General features: G+C 40.2%; 1 protein-coding gene across 12 annotated transcripts in view; it reads right to left on the reverse strand.

The window, feature by feature from the left end:
- Window positions 1-13,037, reverse strand: part of SEMA6D (semaphorin 6D) — a 579,833-nt gene that overhangs the window by 11,728 nt on the left and 555,068 nt on the right. For 11 of the 12 annotated variants that reach the window (XM_058737838.1, XM_058737843.1, XM_058737841.1 and 8 more), the window contains 7 exons: window positions 2,783-2,945; window positions 2,256-2,367; window positions 1,636-1,696; window positions 1,474-1,536; window positions 1,264-1,365; window positions 948-1,038; window positions 158-277 (listed from right to left, as the gene is read on the reverse strand). In XM_058737838.1, the coding sequence (XP_058593821.1) occupies window positions 158-277; window positions 948-1,038; window positions 1,264-1,365; window positions 1,474-1,536; window positions 1,636-1,696; window positions 2,256-2,367; window positions 2,783-2,891 (658 nt within the window). In that variant the 5' untranslated portion in view covers window positions 2,892-2,945. Of the gene's footprint in view, window positions 1-157; window positions 278-947; window positions 1,039-1,263; window positions 1,366-1,473; window positions 1,537-1,635; window positions 1,697-2,255; window positions 2,368-2,782; window positions 2,946-5,385; window positions 5,411-13,037 lie in introns of those variants that run through there. The other variant, XM_058737840.1, reaches the window with a different exon arrangement.

Raw genomic sequence — 13,037 nt, forward strand, 5'->3', positions numbered from 1 at the left:
TCCTTGTCAATGCTCCTGTTCACAACTGAAGCAACTTGGACTTGCCCTCTGTAAACAATATAAAGTCATGCACTGAACCTCCTGATGCCACGGCTCCTGTTCCCACTTGGTCATCCCACCACCCTTGGCATTCGCACACCCTGCTTTCCAAAGGTACCTTTTATCCATTTGGAATCATATTTTATTGTGCGAAGGGCAGATCCATCCCCCATGCTTCGATAAATAACAGCATCACTGGCCAAGAAGTCAGCCACCGTGGCAGAATATAGCTTCCCATCTGAAACCAGAGTTGTAATTTGGGTAAGATGACCATACTAATCCTGTAGTGTGTTATCCTATGTAGTGCTTTCCTTCAGAGTGTTTTCACCTGTTATCCCTATGCATACAAATAAACCTAGATCTGATGCTCATCATCAACCTGCGACAAGTCGGCCCATGGTATTACCTAATTTTACAGGTGAGGGATCTAAGTATCAATAAGTTAAGCAACTTATTCAGGGTCACTGACCTAGTTAACAACAGAGCCATGTGTGAGACTATTTATAATATGTTCACTGTTTAAAATAATTTTTTTAAGTTTTTTACTTATTTTGAGAGAGACAGAGACAGCACAAGTGGGGAGCGGCAGAGAGAGAGGGGGAGAGAAATCCAAGCAGGCTCTGTGCTATCAGCTTAGAGTCTGATGAGGGCTGGAACCCAGGAAATGTGAGATCATGACCTGAGCTTAAGGTGAACGCTTAACTGACTGAGCCATCTAGGCGCCCCTGGGTGCCTTATATGTTCACTTTTAATCCCTGTTTTTGGGAAATTTTTTTTCATAGCTCCTAGACTTCGAAACACCTATATCAAGGTAGCTACCCTAGTTATGAGCTTTTTTTCTTCCTTTAAATTCCTTTTTACCTTCAATGTCATTAATCATTTATATTCATTACACTAAAGGATCTTACCAGCAAAAAGGGCAACATTGGTTTGTCTGGCATCAAATGGGCATCTTGCCAGGCCACTAATTTCCTCCCCGTCATACTCTAAGGTATTCAACTATAAAAGAAAAATAAATAGCCAGTGTCACATCTGTTCAATGTACCTGTTTGAAGGCAATGCTCCTTTATTTGTACTGAAATTCTATTTGAAGAATTTTGTCTTTATTATTCCATAGCATTAGAGATAAATGGGTTATAGCAGAAAGGATTCAACTCTAACAGCATGGCAGTGAGGGGAAAAAAAAAGTTGGTACAAAAAGCACACCGTATGAAATATACTTACCCTATAGTATCTACACATGGGATTGAATGCATTGGTACCACATACAAAAACCATCTCGTCGTTTCTTGGGACAAATACTTTAATAAAGTTGTGGCATTCATCCTAAAGAAAGTAATAATTCAATTAATATTAGACATTCCATAGGTGGACACCGTGGGATGAGGCCCACATAAAGACTAACTCTGGCAGACACTCGTCTGTTTTACTTACTTTATGTTTGCCTTTCATGGCACAGTTTTCTCGGTCCTGTTGTCTTGACCGCCACGTCAGTTTCTGTAGTAATCAAGCAAAACCAAAGTTCAATATTTTAACTGAAAAATCTTGGACATTATTCAAGTTCTGAGGGAATGCAAATAAATTTCACTCGCTCACCTTGTTTGGTATGACTTCTGTTTTGGGGATTTCATTTAAGTTTACCGTATAAACTTGATCCCTGTTGGAAACAAGGCAGTACGTCAAATATGTGAATGCATAAAAATGTTAAGCTGCTTCTTCTTATTTTATTTTTACAGATCTGCCTTTATTGTATTTGGGAGATCATTTGGATTTTCTATGTCTCCCACAAAGTCAACAAAGAGTACTTTTTCATTAGTGAGATGCTTTTATATATTGCTGTGGTTAGAGAGCAAAGAACGCTCTTCTCTTCAGGCATGGGTCAAGCTGCTACTTGGTATTAGCATAGACATACTTCTAATATTTGCTTGAATAATTCCAAGTTAAAAAAGAATAAAGAAAGATTTTTTTTCCTGCTGCTTTAGGAATAAAGAATGGTGTATGATTTCTCGATGGCAGTAATAAAATAGCACCGCTGAAGGCTTTAGCTCTGTATTTTGTTCCTGGTACACAACACTGCCTCTTCTCAGTGAATATTTTTGGCTACTTGCAATTTTTGATCACAATCACATATTAGTTTTTCATGAACTAGACACATTAATGCAAGCACCACAAGAGAAAAGAATTTTAATCTAATAAACCAACCAGAGGAAAATTACCTGCCAGCAATATAAAGTGTGTCTCGAATTTTCAACATCAGCTGAAAGTCCAGCCTGTGCTGGGATTCATTGCCCGAAGGGCGTCCTCTAAAAACCGGATATTGCCTTGAATCTGCAAGTAAAAATGGGCTAAACCATCAGTCAGGATTATGGAGCTGAAGAATCAATATACAGCATTGATTAGCTGTATATACTAGTTGTAGAAGGGTTTTAACTAAATTCCTCTCTTAAGGTCTTGAATATAAATGAATAAAAGACAGGGAGTGTGAGCAAATGGTCTTTTTCTTTTAACTGGAAATATATAACCTATACATGGGTTGCTTTAGAAAAGCAGCCAACAAAGCTGTCCCACTTTCTCTAAACACTAAGAAATGATTATGGATAAATTAATATGCAAAACATTGATTAGACATAAAAAAAAAAAAACAAAACAAAAAACCCTCTCTTTCTAAAAACAAATACCCTAGAAAATCAAAATGAAAAACGCTCCCTTCTCAGAAAAGGGGAACGTTCTTAAGGTTACTTACAGTGATAGTCGACTGTATTAAGGGGTTCATCATCTTCGGGAAAGCTGACTGCCCTCAGCTGGGAAATCATCAGGAGCAGCATGTAGGCACAGAGCAAGAAGCACCTCATGGTGGGCCAAGGTGAAGTCAGAGCAGCCCCTCCTCAGAAATCCCACTTAGCTACCTGGAAACCAGAAACAAGTTGGAAAGATCTCTATGGTGTAATGAAACTTTCTCATTTGTAATCAGCTCCATTTGCACCACCAGCTCTCTCCAGGGCCCTCCTCCAGCCAGGAATCCTGGCAGGGCTGGGTGAGGTATCTCTGAAAATACAGGCAAAAGATGGCACCATGCCAGGTCTGATTAAAGCATCTGGTGAGCATATTGAAGGTTTAGGCACATTTGCAAGAGTTTTTTGAGGTAACTACGTATGTCATCGCAGCAAGATCACCAGAACCACAAACAGAAACGCTGGCTGCTGACTTGGCAAGAAGATGGGCTAAGTTGGGATTAGAATTTTAATTAAACTCCAATCTGCTTCCCTTCCCCCAGCCTGAAATACAACCAGTACAGCTTGTCTCTTGACCCCACCCCACCCCCCACCATAAAATGCCCAAGCTGCCTCACAAATTTCCAGGGAGCTGACGGTCCTGTCGCCTCTCATCAGACCTTTGCTAAAGGCATTGCCAGATTCCCAGCATTACTTAAGCCTTCGTCCTAAATCCTAAAGTTGAACAGTTCCCTTAGCTTACTAAGACCAATATGGAGGCAATGACATGAATGACATTGAATCTGGGTGAAAGAGAATTAAAAGAAATGAAATGATTTCACGATCTATCAATTAAGCAGGACAGCACTGAGGAGTCACAGCTGACACCAGACCACTGGGGATGTCTACCTCTTTACATAAAACCATTTGGACACAAACCAATACCCTAAGTATGCCTATCCTCTTAGCTTTATTGAACTTTAGAACCGTAGGGGGCCTTAGGGACCATCTAGTCCAACCCCCTCATTTTTCAGATGAGAAAGCCAAGGGCTGGAAAAATTAAGGGACTCACTGAATTTCAGGGAGCTATTTAGAACATGATCAGGGTATAGACTTACATCACCTGTGTCCCCATCCGGGCTCTTTTCATCAAATTACATGATGAAATTAACTGACTTTTTTTTTCTCTTCAAAAAACAGCATTACAAAAAATATTTTGGGGGTAATGAATACATTCATTATCTTTGTTAAAGTGATGTTTCACATGTGTATGCATAAGTTACATTTTATTTTATTAATTTTTTTAATGTTTATTTTTGAGAGAGACAGACAGAGACAGAGACAGAGAGAGAGAGAGAGACAGGGTGTGAGTTGGGGAGGGACAGAAAGAGAGGGAGACACAGAATCTGAAGCAGGCTCCAGGCTCTGAGCTGTCAGCACAGAGTCTGACGCAGGGCTCGAATCCACGAACCGCGAGATCATGACCTGAGCTAGTCTGACGCTTAACCAACTGAGCCACCCATGTGCCCTGCATATGTTACATTTCAACTGCACATTTACATATGTGCAGTATATTGTATGTCAGTATCTCAACAAAGTTCATAGCATTAACTGTATAATATTAACCGTCAAAAATTAAAAAAAAATCTTTAGCTGGTGCTAATTTATTTAAAAAGTAAATTAGAGCTCTGTTGGGGCAATGGGATAGGTTTTTTTTTTTTTTTTTTTGAGACCATAAATGCTCTATTCTACAACAATACTACCCCTTCCTTAGCCATACTTGTCACAGCTACTGTACTGAATGGTATAACATTTAGCTTTGTCACAGTCTCATTTCCCTCATTTCCTAACTTTAGGAGATCACTTCAAATTGTGGGTGAGTCCAACCACTCAGCTGGGTACTTACTATGCCTCTTCTATCATCTTAATGTCAAACACACAGATGTACAGGCGTGTAAGCTATGCAATACTCTCAGTGTTGGTCTTTTTAACTAAAGTAGAAGGCAAGTAATATGGGAGTTTTAGAATTCTAGTTTTGCAAAAAGAGAGAACAATATTGCAATACATTTTTTCCTAGTGGAGGATGAATCCAGCAGTAAGTCAACACACTGAAAATGCCCTGCAAAAAGCATGGTGGAGTGGGATCCGTGGCAGCATCGTTTTGTACTCAAGGCGAAAGAGTGTGAACGTTGGCAAACTCGGACTTGGGCTTGGATGGACATCCACCATTACGAGCTGTTTGGCTGGGGGAAGCTTCTTCAGTCTCTTTGAGCATTCGTGTCTTTATTTGCAACATGTGGATAATACCACCTCATCCACTTGGTGAAAAGGAACTGACTGTCTCCTTCATTCAAATTCTGAGCACAGTCAGTCCTCCTCACCCATTGCCTAGGGGACATCATCACATGACCTTGACCTTAAGAATCCGGGCAGAGTCTGGGAAAAAGATGTCCTAAAATATTAAAGCTATTTGGCCATTTTTTTTCTCAAAGGATTTCTTTAAAATACAAAAATATTATGTTTAGAATAATTTTGTACAACTTGAGCCTATTTATCGAACCTAGAAAAGAAGGTAAAAAACAATCACTGTCAATCCTACCATCCTAATGCAACAAACGAAATGATTTGGTTCTACCTTCTTGCCACATGCACATATTTCCAATCATGACAAGGTGACCTCTTTTAATGTACCAGTTTTTCTGAAGCAGCGTCTTCCTGTCTCACTTTTCCACCATGCTTCCATGTTTTGCCATTTATACAGGCCCTGGAAAGCTGAAGTAGTAAAAAATATGAAATGTCGCCATAAGAAGAAAATTCTGCTATGATATGCATCCCAAACTTCACCCTCTGGATGGAAGGTCACTGGGTGTTTCTGCTGGGTAACAGGGGTAAAGATCAGGAACACCCATCCATCCTAAGGACACTTAGAAATATTTGTGTGAAAACAAGAGGCAGATAGTTCTGTGAATCTTTTTCCACCATGACAGGTAAGTTCACATCATGTGGGCAGAGCCTTGATGTCCCAGACCTCAGGACAGGGAGGGGCCCTCACCAGGAAGGGTGTCTCTCACATCTGTGATTCCGGCATTGAGGCTGAGGATGAAATCACTGCTGACTCACTGGCAAGCACTAAGTTGCCGGCTGAGCTATCATTTCCTATAACTCATTCATCTGACACTGCAGAAAGCAATTTCTCCCCATACCCCACCCCCACCCATCTCATCCTCTAAAAATAAAGCCCCACCACTAATTGCTTCCTGTCCCTGCATAAAGCTTTATTTAAAAAAAAAAAAATACTTTCAGATTTGCCATAGAAATTATAAATGGAAGTATTTAATGTAAAATATACATCAAAGTAAGACTAAACGGGGGAGGCACGGATCTAGAAATAACCAAATACCTGAGAGAAATTAACCAAAGAGAACTTCTTGCATGCAAACCCCTCAGAATATCTGGCTTTTACCTTATTTAAGGAAGTATCTCAGAATTGCAGGGCCCAGGAAAATCATAAGACTGGTTTTGCTGAAGGAGGACAAGTTAAGAGGCAGGGCAAAATGCTGGAAAAGAATATAGACCTCGGGGTTTGAAAAGTCTGAGTTCACACTTGCTTGTGCCATTTACTTCCTGGCTCTGGGACCTTGTTTAGGTTGACTTCACCTCTTTAAGCCTCAGTTTCCTTAAGTGCAAATTAGGAAAATTGCCATTACTACCTCATAGGCTCTTCTGAGGATGAAATGAGACAATCTGTATAAAACACCTAACATAGAACCTGGCCCATAGTAAACCTCTAGTAGATTTTCACAGGTATCATTATGACTATTATTGTTATATATTATATTGGGCAAGAATGGCCCTAGAAGGAGAAAGAAATGCTTTCTCTTTTATCTTGTACAACTGTTCACAAATCATTTATGTATACCATCGTAACAATGGTAGGGGTGCTCCTAGAGGATTAAGGTACTGCTTCATGGACATAGATGCTTCCAAGGAAGAGGAGCAAGCCACCTTCCTCATGCGTAAGGTTACAGTAAAGAACATGCTGATAAGAGATTTTTCCCTTTAGCCAGAGAACAGGGGAAACTGAGTAAGTATATTTTTGGTATTATACATAGGCATCTCCCACATATTTCTGAGGTTAAAGCCTAAATGTAATGAGAGGAGCTCTTAAAAGCAGTTCAGAGCTGTCAAGATAGCAAGGGCTTGAATGGCAGAATCCTTGAGAGAAGGAAGGGTGGCAGGAAATTGGATCCACACTTGGCACTTGATTTTATATTATGGAATTTGTTCATTCTTAAGGTATCTAAAAAGGAGAGTGTAGCTATCCAGAAAAGCCAGATTTTGGGCAGTATCAAGTTGAGGACCAAGAAGGAGCCCCCATAAATACCAACAGGCTCTCTTTTGGATCTCTGAAGATCTACATCTCAGGAAGATCCTTCCTAAGGAGAGGAAGCAAACATGAGGTAGACCAAACTACAAAAACTCCAACTTGGGGTCCAATAAAATAAATCCTGGATTGAACAGATGTAATCTCCCACCACTCTAGCTCCTTGCATAAAAGATGAGGCGAGTCCTCTCTAGAGGAAAATAATGTTATCTGGAGTGTACATTTTTTTTATACAAAATGCTTAACAGCAATTACTAAACATTCCAATAACTAAGACTAAGAGAGAAAACAACAGAAATAGGCTCATAGGTACCCAGATATTATAGTTATTAAACATAAGTTAAAAAAATAATTGTTTATTTTGTTCAAGAAAAAAGATGACAAGATAATTTCACCAGAGAACTGGACTTTATTAAAAAAGAACTAAATGGAAATTCTACAACACAAAAGCACAGTCATCAAGCATCTTAATAGATGTGTTTAGCAACACATTTCTTGTAGCCGAAGAAAAGATTAGTGAACTAGAAGATGGGTTAACAGAAAATATCAGATAGAAACATGGAGAGCAAAAAGGTCGGGAAATACAGATTAGGGAGTAAGACACACATAGGATCTTATGAAAACATCTAACATTAGAGTGCCTGAGAGTGAAAAGAGAGAGAGAAGTGGACAAAAGCAATATTTGACAGATAATGGCCGCATTCTTTTTCAAAACTGACAAAAAAAACCAAACATGTAAGTCTCACATTCAAGAAACTAGAATTTCTAAATACAAAGAAAAACACAGTTAAACACATCATAGTCAAGATGCTGAAAACAAAGACCAAAACAATGTTAGAAGCTGAAAGACATTTTACCTTCGAAGAAACAAGAATAGTACTGACAGCTGACTTATCAATAGAAATGATACAATCCAATAGGCCACAGAATGACATTTTTAAAGTGCTGAAAGCAAATAAATTTGGGGGCTAGAGTTCTATTACCAGTGAAAATATTCCTCAAAAATGAAGGCAAAATCAAGACATCTTAGACACATAAAAGTCAGATTTGTTGTTAGCAGATCCAAACTAAAAGGAATACTGAAAGGGAGTTCTTTAAGCAGGATAACATATAGGGTTGGTTAACACAAGTTCTTTTTATGATTATAGCATAGTGGCCAAATTTGAAATTCATGAATCCCAGATAAATAAATTGGTTTAGAGTTCTTGTCTCTTTGAAACTTATATTTGTGCAAAGAAGTGAGAATTCAGGAATGAAGTAGCCATACTTTATCCCCAGCCCAAAGACCCCAGGGACACACCAGAGAGATGCTGATTTTAAAGCTCTACCCTAGCTATCTTCTGGAGATGCCACTTCTTGAAGAGGTGTTCAGGCTATCATGCTGCATACACCTCAGGATCTGAAAGTGGAGTTGGTTCCTCCCACTTTCCCAATCACTTCTCCAGATCTTGGACCTTCATGCTCTTGCAAACAAACAAACAAACAAACAAACAAAAACGAAAACAAAAAACAACAACAACTTTCTATTTGAGGTTCTACCTCTTCTCCTCCTTTTTAACTGGTAACTTCCTAGTCACTTTCTCTAACAGAATTTTCAAAGATTTTAGTAGCCTCAGTCTATGCTTCCACTTTGGCATGTGTCAAAAGCTTTAGCTTCTTCACCCCAAAACTCATTAAGTCAAGCACTGCATGCTCTGCTGTCAATCTCTTGTCCTTAACGCTTGCTTGTCTGACCACTTTCACTGTGACTGCTCCTCCTTCTCATCAGGGTCATCAGTCTACCAACCGATCTAATTTCTTCTAATTCACTAGCCTTTTGCAATCTGGACATATCACCTTATCCTTCTTAGATGTAACCGGCAATAGTCAATCATTTCAATAATACTTTAGCTTATATTCTAGACTCCTTCATCCTTTGTATCCTTGTCAGACTTTGTTGAAAAGTTCTTTCCTTGGATGGAGTCAATCATTCACCTTCTGCACTGCCCCAGAACAGCTGAGAACCAGTCAAGACAACCACACACCGGGGCAATTTGGTAGTAACACCACAGAATTCTTGGCCCCCCACTACATCTAGCACGATCATCTTGTGGGGATGCTATATTTCCCTATGAGGTATGCCTGCTCCCCAAATGAATACGTTTAAGCTTTTCCTATTGTCTGAAAAACCCTCATCTGTTCCTTCTCACTTTACTACACTCTTTCTAGATGCCCCACAGCTACCTCACTCAGAAAGTAAAAGCCATGGGATAGGAACTTCTTTACCTCTCCTGTCCCCTTCCCATTACCAAACAGATTCACTGTCTGCATCCTTATCTAGTGTTTCTTCCTCCTGTCCTGTTTTAAGAGAGGCTTTCACTTCCCAAGTCCTCTCCTGTGCTTTAAACCCAACCTTTTCTGTCTTTCCTGGAATAGAAAAAAAAATGACAAAAACATGGATTATATTTTCCTCTCTCTGGTATATTCTCTAACTTTTCATTGATTAAATACTATCCGTCAGCACTTAATCTGTCTAAGCTTCTCTCATCTCAAAAAAAATGGTAAAAAAGCTCCTGTGACCCCAGATTCTTCTCTAGCCCCCACCTTCCTTTTTCTTTCCATTCACGGGCACTTAAAAAAGTTTTGTATTCTCACTGCTGTCATTTCCTCACCTCCCACTCATTCTTCTACTTTCTCTGTTCTAGCTCCTCTGTCAATAACGCCTTTCAGTAAAGACAGGATGACCTCCAGGTAGCTAAATGCAATGGATGCTTCCAGTTCTGTCTCCTAGGATTGCTCAGTAGCTTTAGACACAGTTGACTGTTCACAGCTTTTTAAAACACCAACTTCCCTTATATCACATTCTTCTGACCTCTTGCCTATTCGGTCTGCCCTTCGTTTGTCTCTCATGTATTTCTAGATGAAACAAGCATTATCTTTTCAGAATATAAATCCCATACTATTATTTCACAGTCCTCCAGTAACTTTCTCTTACTCTTAGAAGGCCCTGATCTGTGTAATGGGGCTGTAAGACTTTCCGTGTTCTGAGTCCTGTCTCCTTCTCCAGTCTAATTTGAGCCTATATCCTTCTTTACTTGTGTTCTACCACTCTGGCCCTGTGTCTGGCCCGGCAATGTATCATTCCACCTACTTCCATCAAGTACTTTGTTCCTACTTTCACTCTGGATGGCCCTTCTTGTCTCTCATCTTTGGCTTAGTTAAGCCTTACTAAGTTTTTAGAGTCTAGAGGGTATTCTTCTCAGTGTCAGGGGATAAGCATGTGTCACAGTTGTCTATACTTGAGACAATTATGAATGAAAGGTGAACGAAGGAAGAAACAAAAGAACTAATCAGGTGTCCTGAATCACCATGAGCCCTGCTGAATCTCTCAGGGAAAGATCAGAATTTTGGACTCCCATCTAATCTAAATGTATTTAATACTGTTGAAAAAAAAAACAAACAGGTATAACAAAGAACAGCAGACCCAGGGAACCCTAGGTTCGACTCCCAAATAGCACTATTTCTTTTAGTTGAATATTCTGTGAGCTAAATGAAAGAATGGGGGTAGAACCAGAGCTGCAGCACCAGGGACAGCATTCATTCTATAGCACATGAAATTCCAGGGGGCACTGTTCACACTGAGAATGATAGCCAGCTCCTGGAGTTACAGGAGCTATAGGTCTACTGCCTAACAGCCCCCCACCCCCAGGACAGAATGGAAAGGTAGCAACGGGTTTCGGTTGACTGAAAAAGAGCAAAGAGAAGCAAATTAGTTGCCATTCTTTGGAGCCAACCAAGACAGGGTTGTAACTGAAGGTCAATTACAAAAGGCTTATGTTTATACAGCATTCACTTGTCTGGATTCTATGCAGTATGTCCTGGTTAGGGCTGTAGGTTTTAGTAAATGTTTAGTCAGAATTATATGACAACCAGGCTGACAGCATAGCCTGTTAAATATAAGAAAGTGAGAGGAAGAGATAATGAACCACTATTAGTCCAGAAGACGCTTAAGCAGAGGTGAGGTAGGTATTCTGGGACCTTCTAAGGAGCTCCCTGAATCCAGGCTCACCAAGTGACTCTGGACTGATGGAGTCTCTTGGAGTCTCTTGTTTAAGGAATCTCTACTGCTACCCCACTGACCTCCACCCAATCCTCCCTTGCACACAAGCTTGGGGACCAGGTGCCATATATGAACAAATATACCCTCTCTTACTCTGGGCCAGGAAGAGGTGGCTGAAAGGCCCTTGAGTCTGAGACCTTTCCGTCTTCTGGGAACTTGGGTGCCCAGGTGAGAGGAAAAGGCTTCGAGAGCTGTGATGTTAATGTCACTTGATAATCAACCATTTAAAACACTGCCCCATGGCATGTTGAGGAAATGACAAATCAGCTCTCTGACTCACCCTCCACACAGCTGAGTTCCTGCTGACAGATTAGAATCTGGAAGGACATGCATCTTCAAGGAGCAGGGAAGAGTCCCCGTGGGGAACTGGGGACTTGGAACAAAGAACCTGTCGGGGATTCTTCTCCCACTGACACTGGAAGGAGAGGAAAAGCACCGGGAACCAGGAGATTTGGGATCACAGACTTGCTGCGTGATCGCCAAGTCATTTCACATCTCTGGCTTAGGTTTCTTCATATAATAAAAAGGAAGGGGGCGGGGAGTTGGAAATGTAGGAACACTTCTTTCTCTTAAGAGTCATGATCTCCTGAAGGCTGGAGGAGAGATTATTGCTTCCCCTGCCTACTCAGATAAATGTCCTGGGGTAATCCCCACTGACCCACAGGTTCTTTCTCCTCAATGTGTGAGCATCCCAAGTGACTCCCATCACAAACAGAATTTTCCCTGATCCTGAGGCGGTTTCTGTTATCTCCCTGTCTTTCACCTCCTCCACCAAGTTTCTTTGAAGAGATGTCTGAGCCCATTTGTCTCCACTTTTTATTAAATTTTTAACCCACTTCAGTTTAACTTCAACTCTTGCCCATCAACCACCTAATTGGCAAACCCAACTCAACCCTCATTCTAAACCTTCTTTCATCTCCGCAAGGTATTTAATCATGTTGACCTCTCCTCAGTTCTTGAATGTCTACCTCTGGCCTTCATAGTTTTTTCCTTATCTATCTAGCTACTCCTATTCAGCAAACTTCCCCAACTCATCCCAACACACTCACTCTTAGATGGGATTCTTCACGGTTCCACTTGGCTCTTTGGAGATTCACTCACCTTACACCCACCTTTTTCACTACCACCAATTAACTGATGAATCCCAAACCCACATGTCCAGCACAAACCACATTCCTCAGTTATAGAGCCAGCTGTTCAATTCTTTGCCAGATATTTTGACCTCAGTAAGATATAAGCAATTTAAATTCAGAAGGGGCAAGCCTGAACTTCATATATGTTGCCCTGACTTGTCCTCCTGCTAAATACCTTATAGAGCACATGGTCTCAGCTCAAAGTGCCAGGGTTCAAATTCATGTACTATAACTTCCAAACATGTGACCTTGGATATATTATTTCATCTCTTAAAGTCCCAAGTTTTCTCACCAAAAATGAGGATAATTGTAGCACTTACATCATTACAGTGCCTCAATGAAATAATCTATGCAACACATATAACTAAACCTTTTGTACATGATAAGGATTCAATAATTACAACTACTAGTATTGTTCTTATTGATATTTTAAATATCCTACTCCATCACTTAAGCCTTAAATTTGAGAGTCATCCTAGATTTCTCCCCTTCATCCTCTCTAATCTGTTAGCACACCCTATTGATTTTTCTCTTCCTCATTCTAGAATGCACTCTTAACTGGTTTTTGCTCTCCTAGACTTAAGTTCATTCTCCAAAAAGCCACTAGAATGATCTTTCCAAAGCACAAATAGTATCATGTTACTTTTTTTCTAAAAACAGTTTAATGGTTT

The sequence above is a fragment of the Neofelis nebulosa genome, chromosome 7 (assembly GCF_028018385.1).
Source record: "Neofelis nebulosa isolate mNeoNeb1 chromosome 7, mNeoNeb1.pri, whole genome shotgun sequence".
Classification (NCBI taxonomy): domain Eukaryota; kingdom Metazoa; phylum Chordata; class Mammalia; order Carnivora; family Felidae; genus Neofelis; species Neofelis nebulosa.